The sequence below is a fragment of the Pecten maximus genome, chromosome 2 (genome assembly GCF_902652985.1).
Source record: "Pecten maximus chromosome 2, xPecMax1.1, whole genome shotgun sequence".
In the NCBI taxonomy this organism is placed as follows: domain Eukaryota; kingdom Metazoa; phylum Mollusca; class Bivalvia; order Pectinida; family Pectinidae; genus Pecten; species Pecten maximus.
The window spans coordinates 18,104,429-18,126,501 of NC_047016.1; the positions used below are offsets into that span (position 1 = coordinate 18,104,429).

Consider the following 22,073-nt stretch of genomic DNA (forward strand, 5'->3'; position numbering starts at 1 on the left):
TTCGAGTTACAATAAAGACAATAGATCTCAAGAGGATGAATTCGTTTTACCTAAAGGACATGACGTCATGCACCTCTGAAATGCAGTGTTGCTTGAAAATCAATAGGCCAAAGATCACACATGTATGACATGTATGTTTGAACAATAACTTATGTAACCAAGGCGCCTCAGCATATTTATATAGTAAATTTACATTAATACGACAGTCTGGTATGTTTAATAATATATTTACACTCTACAAAATGATGATTGATCTAGATTTAGTTTGACGGTAAACATCACACACTATTAGGAAATACTCTGTTTTCTTGCGCAATACTAAGTTAAATATGTCCATTGCTCGTGATACCGTTGTCACCAGGGTTGTTCTCAATTTGAGGATATAGAGGATATCTAACAGTGTCTTCAGTAATACCAAATATATTTCACGAGTGGGGCTAATATTTTGATATTTTTCACGAGTGCGCAGCACGAGTGAAAAATATCAAAATATTTGCCACACGAGTGAAATATATTTGGTTTTACTGAAGACACTGTTAGATATTCTGTTTATTACATTTTTTATCAACGAAACCCCTACCCCGTATACTAACTAGGACTACAGCGATAATTTGAAAACAAAAAAAGTAGTTTCCCCTGTCCAGGTGCTGACATATATGTCGGGCTTTCTGATTGGTCAATTATTTTGGTATTTTCTAATCATTAATTTGATTGGTCAAATCAGCAAAAGAGATATTTTTCACTAGTGAAGAATATCACTTTTATAGAATGAATAATTTTTGATATTTCACTGGTAAAAATGTAATAAATGACTTTATCTGGATTTGACCTACATTTGTATGATGCTTGTCCTTCTAGGAACATGGCCTTATTATCCTTTTACTTTTCAACGATATAAATCAAAACTGCTTAAAAGCTGGATAATATTAAGATTTCATGATTCAATACTGAATTGGTAGCCAGAAGGCAATACTGACAGATATTACATAACTTAGTATTATTTTCGACATCAATAATGTGTTTACCTTAGTTAAATGGCATCACTCTAAATGATTCCGCATAGACTCTGGAATAAACATGTATAGAGACACACCAAGATTAATTTTGTTCAAATGGAAAGCGTGAAAGAGGCAACATGACAGATACAAGTGATAATCATATGTCTGAAGCCGGTTTTCTTTGGCAGTTCACCTGTACACTTCACACATTATGGGTGCGATTTGGTTTGTTTTGTTTAACGTCCTATTAACAGCCAGGGTCATTTAAGGACGTGTCAGGTTTTGGAGGTGGAGGAAAGCCGGAGTACCCAGAGAAAAACCACCAGCCTATGTTCAATACCATGGAACTGCCCCACGTAGGTTTCAAACTCGCAACCCAGAGGTGGAGGGCTAGTGATAAAGTGACTGGACACCTTAACCACTCGTCCACCGTGTGGGTGCGATGTTTTTAAATACATGGGGTCCTCTATTTTACGAGCAAGCCAGTGAGATTTACTACCCGGTATCCGGGGAGATGACCGGAGTCTGTCTCAGTGCATAAGATGCCGCCAGTCACAGCCTGTTCTTATTGGTAATACTTATTCCTAGCATTGGTACTGCATAGTTTTGTTTAAAAGTAACTTAAATAAGTCTGTCACTAAATCATATTATAAATCGCATTTGATACCAAAGTAATGGAAAAGATTTATGTTTTCTCGGCAAAATAGCCGATTAACCAATGCCATATTCTTAAAAGGCCGATCGAACACATACAATTTCGGTTAAATACCAATATAAGCAATTTGAAGTGTAATCATTTAGTGTTAAAAATAGTGTTGTAACCGTTTCTCATCACCTTACGTCATGTGTCAAGAAGCGTTTGTCGTTCGCTTTTTCTATATATTCTTGTCGGCAAAGTAATGGTTCCCTTTTTCAAATGTAGGAATATTTAATGGGTATATTGCTACATGAACGCCCAAGATAATTTTGAGGTGTGGTCCTCTAAAAGCTGGTTGTGAGATGATATGCCAAAGGACATGGCAACGACAGCACATAGGACGGCCTGTAATATTTGTCCTTAGATTCGCATACCAGACAGACAGGGATCAAACTTCACACATCTAGTTAGAATTTCACACATCTAGTTAGAACTTCACACATCTAGTTAGAACTTCACACATCTAGTTAGAACTTTATTCGTCCCATGCTCTGCTTACCGAGCTATATACAAAAAAAATGTAGTAGCCTCAAGTGTGGGAAATTAAATGAACGTGTCCACTACAGCCTCAAGAAAAGTCTCATTTGTTAGTATGAGTGGAACCCAGGAATAGTACTACTTTCGATTAGTGTCAGATAGTTAAGACATTGGTATATAAATAAGACAGTAAAAGCATTACCGATCGTCATCCAAATAATCAACGTAATAAAATGTGCATATCATACGCACCTAATTAAGGAAACTGCTAAAGATATCCAGTTGGCTGTATAAATTTCTGTTTATTGATAAGTATTTACAATTGCTAATTGTTTGTTTTTTCCTCGGGTACGATATGGATGAATTGGGTTTTACTTGGCTGTAAGGGCGTCGGTTTGCTTGCCCTTCTAATTCTGCCAGAAAAACATGAACGGACAGACCTTGATCTTGCGTCAGTTTTCAATAAGAAGGAGGACAATGTTCAGACAACAGGACACCAAGCGACAGTAGCTCAGCGTAAACGAGTTTATAAACATTGCATGGTCAAGTACAAACACTGTCTTTGAGTTGTCCAGAGCCACAAGCATTTACACCTGCACATGAACAATTTGACAATCATGTCACGAGATTAAAATGCTAAAATTACATCATGCGTTGATGGGCCAATCTCTAGGAAATTTGGAATGTTATACTTGATAGTTCATGGTTCGGTGCAGAGTAGCAAAACCTAAGGGGAGACAAAAATCACCAATAAAACGAGAAAACATATTAATTCCTTTATTTCTAATACATATGATAACACATGCAGCACAGTCCTCGCCGTTTATCTGGGTATGCAGGTAAAAACCCCAATGCAATATTAAATCTCATGCTATTCAGCTACAATGTGAAGATTTTACCTCAATGATCTATAGGTACCGGTACATGGATATTAGCCAATGGATACATATGACACGTGCAGATCAGTAATAGTTGTATCATACAACAAACCATCAAACATCCATTCATTAAAATTCAACTGGGTTCATAGTATTTAACATTAATGTTAAATCCACCTGGATTTTTTAATAATATCTTACTCAATTTAGTTGACTTTTAAAAAAGAATATTCTGAATAATCCGAAACAATTAATTCAGAAAAGTAATGTAAGTTTTTGTAATTTTGTATTTTTTCAAAAATAATATCTCAAATAAATTCAACATGTTGGAGGTGTTATGAAAGAATTACATGTATAATGTAATTTAAACGGAAATAATATTTGAATAAATTGGGAAGGTTAATTTACTCTTCAAATTAAATGTCATATTTACTCATCAGCTGTGGAGTTATTGTGGTTCTACTGTATAATAATTTGATCAAATAAATATTGAATTCTACATACACGAGGGTGTGAAGTATTAACTGTTGGTGATTAAGACATTGTACATATAATTACAGTCATTATCAGCACAAAAATAAAACTTATAAAAATAGGTATTACACATAAATACCCTAAAATAGTAGATTGATGTGGCGAATAAATGATGATGATACTGATGATGATGATGATGATGATGATGGACACAATTTCTGAAGAAAGAATAAAGGGAAAAAAACATTTTGGCAAGACAACCATGGTAACATAAGGACAGTTTACAATTTATAGAACTCAATTCCAGAGTTGTTGTTTTACATGACCGATAAATTTATAAATACTACATCATGAATATGCTCTGCAGATCATTAATTTTACATCATTAATAATCTAACTTATCATAACAAAGCTATGATTCATTACTACATGTAGATGACTTGTAAAATAAGTCATAATTGTACTGACAGCAGAGGAAAATGTAAATTCTTAGTCCGAATAAAACCTGTGTATGAATTATAAAGTATTATGTAAGCAATAATTGTATCTACTAAATGGAAGTAGCCCATTATCAGAAATTATATGTTACAGATTAAGCTACACTATTGTAGATATACAATCAATGAGACATTTTAAAGTCAAAGATCGCCGAGATATAGATGTAGTCCTTCTCTTTTTGTAATACTGTAGTGTTGTGCTAGTTTCTGAACTTTTCAACGAATTTACAAGATGTTATTTCTTAATTAAACAAACACTATTAGTAAACAAATGATGAAAGGTATACACAATAAATTATGTTTCAAAAGCTTAATTGCAATTAATGACACAACAATACAAACATGTCTACCATGTACAAAGAAACCAATTAACACTGCACCTATTTATAGAAGTTACTAAATGTAAATGTGACTTATTGGTGTCACACAGTTTTAATACAGAAACGATATATAAACTTACTAAGAAGTTATATGATAAAGATATTGCCCCATTAATCCACCTTCCCCTCCGCAGTATTTATAAAAACACATGGTGTGTGGTTAATTCATAAAACCAGCACATTTCTTTTAACAACCAATGATTACTGTCACAAACATTTCCAACTGTACACGTTTTTTTGTAGAATATTTCTTTCAGCCATGAATAACCATTTCAAACACTTGGACATTTTAAACATGATTATTTTCAAGTCCTTTTCTCCAAGTGATGTCTGGTCTTAATTTAATTTGCTTTATAAATCACTATTGTGTCAAGTTCTTCATAAGCATCACCACTAATTAGCTGAATCTTTCCTCAACATCTGCGCAACTTTGCCAAGTCCTTCCTTATCATCTTCGCTGATTTGCTAAGATTATATCTAGCATTTTAGCATCACTGCTAATAAGTTGTGTGTTCCTTTAGCATCAAAGCATTCTCACAGCATATACTCTCCTTCTAATTATACCAACATATTGAGTCATCAACCTGTGTAAAGTATTTTACTGACACTTTTGTGTTCATTTTAAAACATATAATGAATCTGTTACTGCACAGAAACAGAAGCTATCCACTTTGATTTTCCTGAAGTGTCTTGTTCATAAAGATGAATTTTGATTCAAGATCATTGTTCATATCTGTTTTTGTTAACTGGCAATGATTACATGCATGGTTCTACATAATTCCCTGGGAAAAGTCCTGTAAAACCATTGAGTACCCCTTCCCACCAGCCGTCATCGTTTTTGTTTGTGACGTAGATTACAGCATTTTCATTGAAGGTCAGCTCATCTTCCTTATCAGCCAAGTAATCGTATATAGCAATAACTGCAACAAAAACCAATTATATTAACTATAATACAAAATATTATCCAAAGAAGTGTAAAATAGGGCATTGATGACAATATTTGTCAAGGCAGAAACTAGTCTATAATATGGCATAAAGACACTCATTTTAACACAGATTTCAGGCATTAATTGTAACACCAAATTTAATGGAAATAAATATGCAACTAAAAACATAGAAAAGCAAAAACTGAAATACAAAAATTAATGTAAATAAATATCTCAACTACTGCATAAAGAGAACAATAAAACACAGGTATCTATTTACCACAAAACCTATTCTCTGATGATTTAGTAAGTATGGGTAAAAGGTTACTATTAAAATACTGAATGAAAAGTAATCTCACACCCCAAAATCCAGCTTATTCTTCTGGGTCTTCAGGAATACAGGCCACGGAAGATGTCAAATTGATACATGTATACTGCTCTATGTCAAAATTGAGTTTGAGTGGCTCAAAATGATTACAATGAAACTATCAAAATAGGATATAACAACTGCACAGATACAATACATTCCCACCAATATTGGGTAATAACAGTAACAAAAACATTTATGTCAAATGTACACCAACCTTTCTCGATGTAATTTGCAGGTTTCCAATCCGGCTGTCCAAGTCCAAGGTTCGGCCCAGTAGCAGCATATGGATCTTCTTCTTGTGGAGGGAGGGGGTGGTCGTCAATGTCCTCGGGTGGATCATTGAACTCAGGGGGAGGGGGAGGAGCCTGGTTGTACACAGAGGGAGAGTCTGTGGGGGGTGGGGGGAGTGGGGGAGAGTTCACTGTCAAAAACAAACAAAAGATAGGTATAGATAATTTACAACCTTCAGTATGATAATGGAGTGGTTATTCTATTATAAATTATAAATCTTCATATTTAATATCGGGGAGTTACTGCAATAATCATCGGCTCTGAAATTATGTACGCGAGTCATCTCTGGTTCTGAATTATATCTGATAGACCTATCTCAAAATAGCTTCTGTTTTACCAGAAAAACTTTTGTAATTGACCTCAAATACTTTAAGTTACTTCTACTGAAGATTATTATGTGAATGTTATAGATATTTATTTCTGACATATTAGTTTTATGGAGATAGAACAGTATATGGCTGTACAATCTGTACTGGCAATTGTAATCTGTTTGATAAAAGAGCATGGTTAATTATATTACATACATATCAACATCATGCATCATGCGTACATCATGTACAAAACAAGTACTAAACGGAAAGTTGGACTAGCTTATTGATATCTCAGTTAAACATACTAACATGCTTCCGCTTTGGTTAGACTTATCTAGCACACTGTAAATTGAAGGGGTTGTACATTCTCTTCAAAATGTTTCTCAAATAAAACCGTTAGTACCTACATAACACCATACTCATTTTCTCTCCACCCTTCCACTTTGGTAATATTATATACTTATTCTGTATGATTTAACCATCTACTACAGTAAGAATTATTTGATCATTATATAAATCAGTTTATTTTGTATAATGGGTAGTACACACATTTTTCCATTATCATATCTACAATAAATAATGATAAAACTAATGATATTGATAAAAGAATTAATTATCATTTAATAGGAAGATGTTAGCTTGTAGGCAGGTTGTTTTCTGCTTATTTGCACAATTTTGAATCCTAGAAATTGAGTTTATAGACTTCAGTCAAGAATTTAATGAAACTAAAATGAAAATGCCAATAGAGGTGGTAGGAGTATAAATCTGATACTCTAACAAATGAAAATCGCCCACTGGTTACATTCTTTAATTAGGAACACCCAGATAATAGCATATATAATGCTGTAGAGGTCTTGTCTTATAAACAATGGAGTCTCCAAACATCAGTTTAATAGTGTCCAGTATAGGACAGTACTATCATGATTACCCAACACTAAAAAGTGCTTGTTTTTGGCATTATGGTTAGTTGATTTTAATTAAAAGTGAAATTTTACATTCCAAATAAAAATGTGTCATTAGTGACAAACTAGCTATAATTTCAAACTTAATTTTGCATAAAACGTTAATGTTCCTGGTTCTTCAGTCAGAATTTGTCGGGCATTATACAGTATTTATATCAAAATATTCATCATCATTTATCCTTCCAGCATGCTACATTCAATACTTTTTGATAAACTGAGTATAGATGTGTATATACATGTATATGTACACAATGATTTTATATACCACAATATGCTTCTAGACCTTATATCAAATAACTGAGAATATATTAGCGATCTTAAATTAAGACTGACATGTTGTAGGACAGAAGTAGAGTGTTTGTACTATTTTCAAATGACACTTACGCTGAACTTGGATAGGACCTACAGTAATATAAAGAGTGTGTGTTCTCCCTTTACGGAGAACTTCTGTACTGAAGTCTGGAAGTTTTAAACATTTACATAGTAGATATAACATATACTGTATACCAGTTTTTTGGGATAATTTAAACATTTTTGGTATAGACTATAAAAACCAAGTCAATTTAATTTTCTACTACTATAATAGCTGTTTTGTACATTATTTTCCATTATACTGTATAATATAGTGTAACCAAAGAGCTGTGTCAAACTGGTAACAATTTCGTACACTTTCACACCTCAGTGTACATAAGTTTCACTGGATTAATCTCTGATGAAGGTAACAGTGTACAGGTAGATGAAGGTAACAGTGTACAGGTAGATGAAGGTAACAGTGTACAGGTAGATGAAGAAACTTCACACACTACATTTACATTTACATTTACAGTCCAATTACATTAGTTTTGATTTCTGAAAATCTATTTAGTTTATGATATAATTTTTTTTATAATCTTTGTGTATGACATTATTGAGTTTAATACTGTTTATAGTAACATTTACTCAAGTAATCAGAACGTTTAAGAAAGTAGGAGGATGAACTAAATTATTACACTGTACGTGTATATGTTATTAAAGAAAATTCTTGATATATAGTGATCTTCTAGGTTAAGTGTTTAAGAAATGACAGTATTTGTATTTAATCATTATAGGAAATACTCATTAAATATTTTGCGAAGCGTTGAGAAAAAGTCATGTTTGATCCTGTAAATCAAATAATTATATGGTCATGTTTAATGTCCTTGTTCCATTATATATATAATAGACATTTTATATGTACATCATACTATACATTCTGTAGCTTTTATGCTGACAGACTCCTTGCCTGTCATTGGCAGCATCGATAATTTGTGTTACTGATTTCTTCCTACAGAACTGTATAAAAATGTATAGCTTAACTGACACATTTTGATCTGTTACATAAATAATATTGCATTAAGATACTTCAATACATTTTAACAACACACATCTTTTGTTTGCTTTTAACTTTCTCATTTGTGAATGAAACCCGTAATAAGATGATACCTGTAACACATGCATAAAAATAACAAAAGTTAAATCATAGAACCAGAATGTGCGACACAAAAACATGCAAACCTTCGTTGTCTTCCACATAGCTGCTGTCTTGAGCTTCTGACATAGATGGCGGGGGAGGAGGCAGGTCTGTAAAAGTGACCAGCGTAAAGCAGATACTGACCACGCACAACACACTGACCGCTGATCAGCCTTGAGGTCAAGCTGACCATTTACAGCAGTAACATATATTTGACCAATCAGATTTAACCAATCAGAAAAGTTGCTTTTAACTCATTGGTCAATCACAGCACTGGTCAGATGAATAGAAAAAAGAAGCAGATCCCAACTTTTATAGATTACATTCTTAATATAATCAAATCATGCTCTTCATCGATTTTTTTCAAATATCTGTGTTATTTAATGAAAATAAATGATTGTACAAAGATTGTACTTCACAAATACAACTACTGCTGAAAGATCTGCTCATTTTTTCATAATACCAAAAAAAGCACAACAAAGAAGTATAATCATAACAGAGAACTGAGAGAAAATGATATTAATATAATCAATCAAAATGTAACAAAATATAACTATAACTTAAGGTTGTAAAGTGATTGTGCAATCTGATGTAATAGAAATATCAATACAATATATTGAACTACCAGTAAAAGGAAAATATCAATAAAACCTATTTTTATTATCTTTACAATAATTACCTAAACAAGTAGTTATTGTTAAATTCATAATTATATGTTCTTAAATTCATAATTATATGTATGAACATGATCAATTTATAATAAATATATGTAAATGCACCTATTTAATACAATTTTATCTCTCTCAATGCAGCCTATCCCTGTATTGCTAGTAATTGTGAGTCATAGCATGTATAATGTGTGTATATTCTAACATATGTATAATATTATACAGTCAGGAATGCTGTAATGCTTTATATGTATCATGTCTGGGAATATACTTTTACATTTCATACCAATGCAATATATATTATATAGTCAGGAATGCTGTAGTACAGTATATGTGACATGTTTGAGTATATACTTTTACAGTTCATATACCAATCCCATGCCAAAACATATTTAAGATATATATGTCAGGGTGGATATAAACAACATACAAAGTGATTCATACGTATACTGTTGAGAAGAGGTGACCACATATCATACACATATGATGTGCTGTTTCACTGTAAATGATTTTGAAGTTTCAACTTTTTCCTATCTCATCCTCTATGAAGGATAGTATGAAAACTGCAAAACATCACGGGAAAGGTCCTTCATAATGATTAGCTGCAATAATTGTTTCACAAGATGCTATGTATCTGTCACAGATAATGAACATTTATAATAAGATAACTTAGAAAGTCGAAAAATCACAAAAACCTACAGTACTTAAAGCATCAAAGAGCACACCACAACTACACTGTATATAAATAGCGCCAAATTATTTGGAGGAAATTCGTGTTCAAAACCATACTTTGTGGTGGATTCATAGTGAAGTACATTTAGTACAATACATGACTCTATTTATAATTTACAGGACTTGTGAAGGATAAAACAATAATAAAACATTACCAGGTTGTTGTATTAAAGCTTCAGAGGAATGTTTTATATGGATACTCTCTCAACCACAGTGTCTTTCTCTGGCTGACTCTCAAATCTCCAGCCCTGTCCCATAGTGCCTAATTCTCTAGTGGACTCTCAATCTCCAGCCCTGCCCCATAGTGTCTAGTTCTCTAGTGGCCTCTCAATCTCCAGCCCTGCCCCATAGTGTCTAGTTCTCTAGTGGCCTCTCAATCTCCAGCCCTGCCCCATAGTGTCTAGTTCTCTAGTGGCCTCTCAATCTCCAGCCCTGCCCCATAGTGTCTAGTTCTCTAGTGGACTCTCAAATCTCCAGCCATGCCCCATAGTGCCTAATTCTCTAGTGGACTCTCAAATCTCCAGCCCTGGCATATAGTATCTAACTCTCTAACAGACTCTGAAATCTCCAGCCCTGCCCCATAGTGTCTAATTCTCTAGTGGACTCTCAATCTCCAGCCCTGCCCCATAGTGTCCAATTCTCTAGTGGACTCTCAATCTCCAGCCCTGCCCCATAGTGTCTAGTTCTCTAGTGGACTCTCAATCTCCAGCCCTGCCCCATAGTGTCTAGTTCTCTAGTGGACTCTCAAATCTCCATCCCTGCCCCATAGTGCCTTATTCTCTAGTTGCTCTCAAATCTCCAGCCCTGCCCCATAGAGCCTAATTCTCCAGTGGACTCTCAAATATCCAGCCCTGCCCCATAGTATCTAATTCTCTAGTGGACTCTCAAATCTCCAGCCCTGCCCCATAGTGTCTAATTCTCTAGTGGACTCTCAAATCTCCAGCCCTGCCCCATAGTATCTAATTCTCTAGTGGACTCTCAAATCTCCAGCCCTGCCCCATTGTGTCTAATTCTCTAGTGGACTCTCAAATCACCAGCCCTGCCCCATAATTCTCTAGTGGACTCTCAAATCTCCAGCCTGGCATAGAGTGCCTTATTCTCTAGTGGACTCTCAAATCTCCAGTCCGGTCCCATAGTGTCTAGTTCTCTAGTGGCCTCTCAAATCTCCAGCCCTGCCCCATAGTGCCTAATTCTCTATTGGCCTCTCAAATCTCCAGCCTGGCATATAGAGCCTAATTCTCTAGTGGCCTCTCAAATCTCCAGTCTGGCCTATAGTGTCCAATTCTCTAGTGGACTCTCAAATCTCCAGCCCTGCCCCATAGTGTCTAGTTCTCTAGTGGACTCTCAAATCTCCAGCCTGGCCTATAATGCCAAATTCTCTAGTGGCCTCTCAAATCTCCAGCCCTGCTCCATAGTGTCTAGTTCTCTAGTGGCCTCTCAAATCTCCAGCCTGGCCTATAATGCCAAATTCTCTAGTGGCCTCTCAAATCTCCAGCCCTGCCCCATAGTGTCTAGTTCTCTAGTGGCCTCTCAAATCTCCAGCCTGGCCTATAATGCCTAATTCTCTAGTGGACTCTCAAATCTCCAGTCCGGCCCCATAGTGTCTAATTCTCTAGTGGCCTCTCAAATCTCCAGTCCGGCCCCATAGTGTCTAGTTCTCTAGTGGACTCTCAAATCACCAGCCTGGCCTATAATGCCAAATTCTCTAGTGGACTCTCAAATCACCAGCCCTGCCCCATATATAGTGCCTAATTCTCTAGTGGCCTCTCAAATCTCCAGCCTGGCCTATAATGCCAAATTCTCTAGTGGACTCTCAAATCTCCAGCCCTGCCACATATATAGTGCCTCTTTCTCTAGTGGACTCTCAAATCTCCAGCCTTGCCTATAGTGCCTCTTTCTCTAGTGGCCTCTCAAATCTCCAGCCTAGCATATAGTGCCTCTTTCTCTAGTGGACTCTCAAATCTCCAGCCTTGCCTATGGTGCCTCTTTCTCTAGTGGCCTCTCAAATCTCCAGCCTAGCATATAATGCCTCTTTCTCTAGTGGACTCTGTTTCCTTAATCTCCATGACTATTCAGATGGACTTGTCAATGAGGTAATTACTTCGTTATAATGAACAGCTGATTCCTCATGATCAGTGGAAAATCACTGTTTCATTTCAATCTTTGGTTACTCTATAAAACATTTGACAAAATTCTACCTAAGTTACTCTTGTCCTTAATTCAAAAAGACTCGTCAGAGGAAAACCATTTGATGCAGTAATAAATATAAATAATTCAGACACATTATCAGCAGAATATAGATGCAAAGATTGATATAGACATGCTTATACTTAATTGTAGAACATGCATGTTCAGCCATGCTAACGATATCGATCAATAAATTCAGGTAAAAGGGACATGTAGATCTAGATAGATCAATTTAAAAACGTTTGCTCCGCCCTGACTAAATCACAACAAGTTTACCTTTTATTAGCGGAACAATGTGAAATATGTGTGTACATTTTAAAAATCAATAACTAAAATAAGCTGAACAAAGCAATAAAATTGCAATCCCAGCAGAAATTGTAAGTGAACAGTGTGTATTAACCGAATACCTAGGATAAAATATATGATCCAGTGACCCTTCAGTCCTAGATTTTCCCATGCTTATTTAGTCTATTTTATGTTGGCCAGAAGTATTTCCACTAATTTTGCTTGTCCTAATTGACTGAAGAAAAGATATCCTGATACTGACAATAGTTTTAAAAGTTGTTAAAAACAAAGTCTTAAAAGGTACAGATCAGCCAAAAATGTTCAAACTTGGGTAGAATATACCTTTAACAATATTGATAATTCATAAGTTTTAAGTCTTTAATTTACCAATTCTTATCCAAAAATGAATTTACAGGTGAACAGAAAATTTTTGAATGACCAAAAATTGCACTCACCCGACTTAATTAGCCAAGAACTAATTTCTAATTTAACTAAAACACTGATTGGATTACGGGAGTGAACACCAGTTCACTGAAGAAATACCATGGCCAGTGGATAATATAAGATACAATGAAACACCCCTTGGGACCCCAGTGCTTAAGAGCATTTTTTTTTGTATAAAAAAAATCATGATCACATATACTAAGAGGCTAGTGTGAAATCTTGATGATAAAATTATATTACCTTAAGATATAACATTATCTATTTCAACTTTCTTTTAAAGGTTCTCTTTGCACCACTTTTTGATAAAAGTAGATTACCCAGATATTAATTAGAGCAGTGTTAGGAAACTTTTGTCACTACCCTAGATAAAATTTGTCTTGAACTAATGAAAATTTGAATTAATCAAACCAGTTACATTAAAGTTGTAAACATGGAAATGGATGAAGTTGGAAATAACTTAGCTGAGCACAATATTGAGTCAGCCTTATTAATATCAATATTTCTTAATAGCCATAAGATCAATCAATTGTACCAGGTTTGATATTGTAGGCTTCAGAACAGAACAAGTGAAGCTAACATTTCTGTCCATACTAATACAGGGCTCCAGTCCGAGGGATCCCAACCAGTACTTGTTTCATTGGAACATTGAATATCCAGATGTGTTACTTTTAAACTAATTTTTATTTTTCAATATCTAAATGTGTTACTTTTAAACTAAGTTTACTTATGATACAGGTTTTAATTTTGTTTTATTTTAAAATAAACCTGTATTAAACACTTTCTGTCCAAGAAAGGTTATATACCCATCACATATATATAAACTCTCCCTCTGTTGTATTGGGTTACCAAGTCTGCTACATTATGAGTGAATGACTAGATGATGGAAGATGTCCTGCTGCTTTAAGCCCACAGGTACTTGTGGTAGGTGACACATGTAGTAAATTATTTGTGTTTCTGGAAGTGAAACTAAAACCTAAATAAGATATTTTATAAAATACAATGCTAGGCATGCTCATACAAAGGTACATACATAGTTTGTATAAATGTAGTGATGTCAACATTCTGTGTCACACACAAATATATACAGCCACATACTGAATTTACACTATGGACTACCAACAAACCTAAGATCCATTCAGTAAACATTTCCTTTGGCTTGACAAGCCTTTTGCAGATATTCAAAATGTAGTTTTGGTATCAATATATCACTCCAATAACTTGTGAAAAGTCTTTTTTCACATACACCATTTCCTTATTTCAGAATGTTTCTGAAAAACTGCCTCAATTCATAATCATCAGGAAATGTTTACTAAATTTCTGTATATTCACACTTCAACTAACTAACACTAGAACATTTTTCTCAAATTTCTCAAAGCAAAAACTGGATTTTATCCTACATACTCAAGGAAGGAATCACATTAAAGTTCACAGTTGAAGTGATTTTATTAGATTTTATAAAAAGTTTATCACTTAAACCTAGTATCTGTGGTGTTATGTATATATTGTGTGTTGACACAGGACATCACCAATTCTAGTGCTTTTATTCTGTCCTCATGATAAGCAATCTTACAATACATACTAAATAATACTTATACTAGTTATCTGTCCTGGAACAACTGCTTTCTAATTTGAACTCAGGAATGAGTTACAGAATCTTAATGATGAAAAATAATGATTTAAACATCTTAAATTGAACATGAATATAAAAATAAATTTTAGTCAAGTAAACAGTTGTTCTCAAGCAGAAATAACCAGAGGTCATGCGTATACAGATAAATAATCTTAGCATAATCTTGACATGATGTGTGCTACAAATTGCCAATGACAATATGCTAGTGAATGACTAAGCACCTCCTGCCCAGCTATAGGACATACCTGTAGACGGTTGCTGTACCAGGTGTGACACACGTCCATGCATACCCGGATAGGACGGGGGAGGGGCATCTTGTGACATGGGACGAGCAAGGCCGACAGGAGGAGCCAGAATGTTCATCTGAGCTTCAGTCGGACCATAGTTGCTGCTCTGTCGCATGTCTCCTGGACCGTATCCACTTTGTCTAGACTGATCTGCTGGACCATATCCACTCTGTCTCACCTGGTCTCCTGGAACATAACCACTCTGTCGTGACTGGTCTACAAGAGGAGGTAACAAAGGCCATTCACTCCAAACGTTATAAGCACAATCAATTTCAAAATATACACAATTTTAAAAGCATATAAATGCAAGTTTTAATGAACAATCCCTAAATAAATTTTTATAAAAAACATGTTAACTACATAACACAGTCTTCAACAAAATCAACACCCTAAATGGCACCATTATAATTTACATATATATGGCTTAGTAACAATGTCCATATCTTATTTCAACAAAGCAAAATTTTGGATTTTGATATTCATCAGGGGTATCCTACTTTGAAAACAAGATACAATTTGTTCAAGGTTTATAGAACTAAACTGCTGTAGTGTAATACTGGACCATTGACATACTTTGCATTGCCATGCCACCTGGAGCATATGGTGACGCAGTCGCGGGGATAGATGGTGGAGCTATAGGGGGCGCTGGTGTCCTGTACTGGCTCTGATGTGCTCCTGCTGACTTTCCAATAGTGCCACGCCCCTGAGGCGGTGTAGGAGGACGTGTGTTGGGAGGAATACTTGGGTGGGAGGTGTTACTACTGATAGAAGAGCTCCGACTTGTTTTGTCCCTCTGAACACTGGTTGTTGTCTGGAATGTAACATCATTTCATAAATTACCTATCAAAATAAGATCAATTATTCAATAAACAATCTGATTATTCTGTGATCACAATTGATAAATAAGCTCATCCTCAAAATAATAACATTCAATAAATAACTTTAAACCAAAGCTATACCAGACTAGAGCATTTTTGATTAGAAAAAAAATCAAATTAAAGAATTTAGCTTTTTATATTTTCTTGACTTATGTACAACCTCAAATGGCTCAGGCCTTCACAATGCGAATATTGGATGATTTATTGATTAGTAAATTTAAATATTTTTGCTAAAATACCATATGAAAATACAAAGCTGAAATAATCACATTATTTCAAGGATTCACAGTTTTAAAGAGGGAAGTTTAATGAGAGAAAAAAGAGGTAACAGCCCCATACAGACATGAGAAGGTTAGTGTGATAACACTACCAGAAAAGATCCTAATGTCTTTGAACTCAATATATTTAGTATTTATCTCTGCCTGAGGGGAGATTTGTAGGCATTTTCATCTAACTTAGAAGATTCTGGCTGTTTAATTCACATCAAACATCAAATAATAGAATGGTAAAGGTATTGACTAGCTAGATCCAACCCACAGGTGCTTGCATAGAAAATGTGAATTTTAAAATGTTTTGATATGACAGTGGTATAAGTAATGTGGAAAGTACATTTTCTATGCAAGCGCCTGTGATCCAACCCAGGCATCAAGAATTGATATATGATTTCCCAATTACATGTATTTTTTTCACGGAAAATACCATTTGATATTTAAATTTCACTAAAACATGTACACATGCTTAATTGATATTAATACATAAATTTGATAAATTATGAAAAAATTTTCATGATACCTGGGATAAGATCTTTACAGAAAGCTACTTCTACAGAGACCAACCAACCAATTGTTTTCCCATAGACCTTAGTGTTAACGTTTTGGATTATTTCATTCAAATTCTTGAATTGAATATGACGATTATGGTTTATAACAAAAGTTTAGGGTCTGATATAACACCTTATCAAAAAAAAAAGTTGGGTCCTTCAGCTCAAATTTTCTCCAGTGTAGCCATTTTGAAAATAGGTGAATTTCGCAGTAAAAATTCTCAAAAATCTTAAATGTTTACCTGTTTACTATTATTACGTGAACTTTTGGGAAAAAAAACAATCGGACTTAAGAAATTTATATCAACATTTCTTATTGATAGTTACCTATCAGGCTACATATCTATTTTCTCACTTCATAACATACTGGCCAATCAGTGGCTGCCAGACATTTTATCCTTGGCTCAACGTTCTATACACAGGGGCTGTTTCAAAAATATATTTTTTCAATTGGTTGGTTGTTCCCTACAGGATGCACCCAATTAACATAATTGAATAGTTTTATTGGAGTAGGGGTAATTTAACTATGCGTAAGCTGATATATATATATATATAGCTCAAGGGCTAATATTTTTTTCTATTGTCTTTCTCAGAAGGACGCATTTAAAAGCAATTAGCTTCAATCATAGCTCCTGCCACCAAAAGGTCATATTTAAAATTTCTTTACTTAAGTGAAACAACCTGCCACCACAAAACAATACAGAAATACACTCTAATGTCACAAAGGAATTTAAATTCAGACATGACTTCTCAATAAAATTAGTCATCTGTTTCTACAATGTGGATGAACCTACATAACTGTAATATCACAGACAATAACGTTATGTAAAACAGTAAAAGAGACCAAGCCTCTAATTATTCACAAGTGACACAAGAATATGTATAAGCCATAACAAATTGTTGAAAGCTAAACTTAGCGTAAAATATTAACATTTTTCTTCAATATCCATGTACATGATGCATTTTAAGACGAACAAGAAACATGAAAACAGATTTAAGGAGCTTCCGACAATTACCAAACTCATTTGATGTCATCTTCCGACAATTACCAAACTCATTTGATGTCATCTTTATTGCAACAATGTGTAATCTAAACTCTTTAAAACTTTGGAATCTTGTTTTGAAATATGTCTGCTGATGTACTATGTACTTTTAGATACAGAGGAAAATAATTTATTTGATATATATCATGTCTGAATTTAGGTTACATCGCCGGTATGAGAAAACAGTTTAAAACTACAGCACAATTAAATATTGTACATCACTACAATTCACATAAATACTCAAATTCTGTGTGACAATTTATAGCCATTTAAGGTCTGTATATCATATGAATTAAAATGGCACTTGAAGAGGAAGTTGAATAAGTTTACAGTTATGATCATCAACTATTGTATATCAATCTTCCCTATACAATTGCATGCACTATCATATTTTAGACCAATCACAATTGATACCTTTATTCTTCCATTAATTCCTTGATAACCTATTGATGGCATCAAAATCTATCACACGACGTTCGTTTCCAGTCCTAAATACATTAATAATTGTGCATGTATGCACATCATACAGCTGTACCCTGTTGATGGCCTGTCTAAGGCAGAAACTTGTCAGGACAATCAGAATAACTATATGGAAACCTGGCTTCAGGAGTTGCCCCCCTTCTTTTTGTGATATGAATCTTCCTAAGACTTACACAGAAAATATCTTAATGTGCACAAAGTTGGAGAAGGGTGTTCTAGAATGCAGTTTTGATAATGTCTAGCTAGTTCTAAATAATCCCATATTTTTCTAGCGAGACAACCATAACAGAAATCATAGTGATAATGTGTGAGAATCTTAGAGGTGTAATGATACATATATGACTATCAATATTATATACCCCTGGATTTGATTAATCAATGACAAATTCTTACAATCACCAATAGCTAAATAGTGTGTTGAGGTATCTAGTGTTTCAATAGGAATGGAACTATACTAAACTTACGATGACTTCATCATTAAAGGACATACCCCATGCATCAGCCCTACCATGCAGTACTGATGATTGTGACCAACGATCATTCAGTCATTAATTCAAGCGAATGAGGATTAATTAATATCAAGTTGGATATAGTGTCACTACAGACATGATCCTCTTGTTTTATTGATTGAAATGTTTTGATAAAGATCACACAGAAGTGGAGATATTTTATGAACATTTTGGAGAAACTGCTAGTAGTGTGTTTATTAATTAGCATATAATTCCTCTATGAAAATGTTTAAGCATTATCCAAATGTTTCCAGCTCCAGGGATGAGAGTCATGTGCATGTCCTAAGCCTACCTTTATAATTCCTTGTTCCTGAACCTGCAAGAAACCTTATACTTTTACAACACACACCACAGTTATGGATTATCTCCCTTTGTGGATGCATCAAATAATCCTTTGATGATTATTTGATACATGTTAGACAGTTCGAGACAAAAATTCTTCATTCACAATGAATCTTCGTTACTTATATTTGATTGAAATTGAGAGCCAAATAAATTTGAAAAAAAAACTGTCAGTAAAGGGAAGATAAATGTCATGCTTCAACATGAATACAACACACAACAAATATACAAATAAACATTATAAGTATATCGATAGAATAACTCCGTTTAGAATATATAGACATGCAGGTATTTTGTTGATGCAAACATGTAAAATAACTGCAACAGAAAAAGTAGGTTGGGGTTCCTACTTCATGCAAGACAGGTAACTTAACCAAAAGCATTACTGTTCGTGATCAGGGCAATCTTATGACATCCTTTCCACAGTGTCCTAAAAATGCTTTTATCAAGTTCATTTCTTTATTTCTTGGAGCATACTTAACAAAAGCTATTATTATGATGTACGTATATATTGTGGTTACAAGAATTTTGTTTTTGTGTTGTGACTACTGACTGTACATAGAGGTATTTCTAAAAGAGATATAATGTAATAAACTAATGAAGTTGTCAGTTAAAATTTAACACAATGCAATTTATATCAAATACATGTAATTTCAAATGAATCTCCTAAAGCATCCCAACAGCTCTCAAAATAACATATATTCAATGTTTTTATCATCCAAACATTCTCAGCAGCAGACTAAGGAGAGCTAGAGAAGCTACATAAAAAGTAAGTGTATGTATATTTCTATTATAAATGTATGTATTGTATCAATATATTGACTTTCAAACTGCAAGTGGAAATGTATGTCACCAATTTCACGACCTGTATCATCAATTTTATCAATATTCAAGCTGTTATGATATTGTTATTAATTCTCAAAATCTGAATTTTCATGTAAAATTTCTAAAACAACAAACCTTAATTCAAGCCATTGGTTTTAAAATCACTTCCTTGTCTTTAAATTTATAACACATATTAGACAAAAACCTGAATACCCTGGTATTAAATTCAAGAGAAAAAATGAAATGATTTAAAATATCTAAGTAAAGAACATCTTCAACTGATTTTGAAACTGGGACCAAATACAAATATATAACAATGCAAATTATCCAACATCATTCTGAATGTGAAATACATAAAGCAATCTAAAAAAACATAGGTCTGCACCCACCTTGACACCATGTCCTATTTCATCTAACACTGTGTAGTCTATGGGTTTTCGCTGGTACTTAGTTGGACGCTCGGCTTGCTCTGGAAATATGATACCATTCTTTACTCCCAGTGGCCTGTTTGTATTCCTGTTGGTAGTGAGAACACCTATCTCTCTTCTAGCTACCTTCTCTTTGTGAATATTTACAGTCTGAAAATGAAATAAAGATTATTCTATAAAAAATATTGTTATATGCTGAAATATCAAGGTTAGATTAACAAAATCTGGCTCTTTTTGAGAAGTGAAACAACAGAAATAGTGAAACAATAAAGAGCAAAAAACAAATTTATCCAAGTTTGAGGTAATTAACTGTAAATGACAGCATGCAGGATCCAAGTGAAGTTAAGCTAGCCAGTTATCGAATCTGATCCTAACTTTACCTGTGCCAGGTAGTTCACACTAGACTCCATTTCCATGGTCTGACTCTGTTGGAGGTCAAGGAGTTTGAGGAAGTTAGTGGCAAGGTTGTTGATCTGGTATGCCACACTAGCAAGGGAATGGGTGGTGTAGTTCTTAGTCTCCTCCAAAGCCTGCTTTTTATTTGTTGCCTATAATGCATCAAAGAAAACAGAAGAGTGGATTTTGAATAATATAAGTTACTTATATATCAATATTTGAATGAGAAATCAATCAAACTGGAACTTACAGTAATTTGTTCGATTAGCTATCATGGAACACTACTGTTGGCAGTGTTGGTATTCAGTAAATACTTTTTAATCAGTGTTACTCGTAGCTAATTTAAACTTACCTTTGCATATCAACCATATATATAATCTGGGTATAGCTAGTAATTATATATATGATATATATAGAAAGAAATATTACGCCCCTACATACCCTTACTATATCAACAAAGTGAAATACAGGAAGTGGGGTGAGCTAATTAGATTAACTTTGAATTTCAGTTCAATCCGGACCAAACTTCTAAACCGATTTAGAATCCTTCTTTATCAAAGCATGTCAACCTTCTGTCGTGTGTCAGTGACCTTTTTATGAGAAAAAGAAGCTGTCCAGTTTATATAATAGAATTAGGCCAATAGGGCGGTGTACCTAATGAGTGTCCAGGGACATTTTGCACGCCCAGGAATTCGTTATTGGAGATTTTTTGATTATTTTTTCTGTAACATACTTATGAGACCATTATCTAACACAATAGGGGTTATTTTTTTCTTCTTTGTAATGTACTTACCAGAAGCAAACAACTGTAATGGCATGAATTGGCCACAACAGTAGCATTTTATACCTTAAACATTACTTTTCTCACTACAACAGTAGCTAAACATGAACAGAGGACGTCATTTAATGATTCCAGTGACAGTTTATTTGTTTCTCGCAGTGTAATCTTTTGTCCAACATTATTGCAGTTATGTGTGCGTGGACGAAGCATTCTGATATAATCATTCTATAAACCAAAGTGCTACAAATCACTGACGTAAAACTTTTGAAAGTCTTTTTTTCTTCAAATATAGATCTAGCTATTGATACAGTAACTATATGTTATATGAACACGAAAAGGTGTGTCGCGAGTACATTTTGACTGACATTGTCATAAGCCAGGACAACGAAATTGTTTATTGTAATGAACGATTCAAATGCATACCGTAATATAATTCTCTCTGCAATATTTTGCAACATTTTCAAGGTTGTTAAAGCTTTCCTGAAGGTGCTGACGCCCTTCAGGAATTTCCTGCTCGAGAAGTTGGGCTACTTCGGCCATTTTGTCTTCTTTCCACTTCCTGTTTGAAGCGCCAATGCGATCTAGATT

The 22,073-nt window shown here is 34.2% G+C and overlaps 1 protein-coding gene across 4 annotated transcripts; it reads right to left on the reverse strand.

The window, feature by feature from the left end:
- Positions 1–2,933: 2,933 nt before the first annotated feature.
- On the reverse strand, positions 2,934–22,073 carry LOC117320099 (abl interactor 2-like). 4 transcript variants are annotated; one of them, XM_033874791.1, is made up of 9 exons: positions 21,909–22,073; positions 20,689–20,856; positions 20,270–20,458; positions 19,006–19,029; positions 15,557–15,794; positions 14,942–15,169; positions 8,795–8,860; positions 5,912–6,118; positions 2,934–5,321 (listed from the first exon to the last, which is right to left on the reverse strand). In XM_033874791.1, the coding sequence occupies exons 1-9, from the start codon at positions 22,023–22,025 to the stop codon at positions 5,158–5,160; spliced, it is 1,401 nt and encodes a 466-aa protein (XP_033730682.1). In that variant the 5' UTR covers positions 22,026–22,073; the 3' UTR covers positions 2,934–5,157. The 4 variants fall into 4 exon arrangements, with proteins under 4 accessions (XP_033730682.1, XP_033730675.1, XP_033730679.1 ...); XM_033874784.1 differs by having other exon boundaries at positions 14,942–15,199; XM_033874788.1 differs by lacking the exon at positions 19,006–19,029 and having other exon boundaries at positions 14,942–15,199.

What these genes read in the sequence shown, in the direction of transcription:
- LOC117320099 (XM_033874784.1), bottom strand. Translation starts at nt 22,025, where the DNA reads ATGGCCGAAGTAGCCCAACTTCTCGAGCAGGAAATTCCTGAAGGGCGT. An exon ending in GCAGAGAGAATTATATTACG is followed by an intron (nt 20,857 to 21,908) that starts GTATGCATTTGA and finishes GATGCATTATAG; the next exon opens with GCAACAAATAAAAAGCAGGC. An exon ending in AGGTGGCATGGCAATGCAAA is followed by an intron (nt 15,200 to 15,556) that starts GTATGTCAATGG and finishes CTCCTCTTGTAG; the next exon opens with ACCAGTCACGACAGAGTGGT.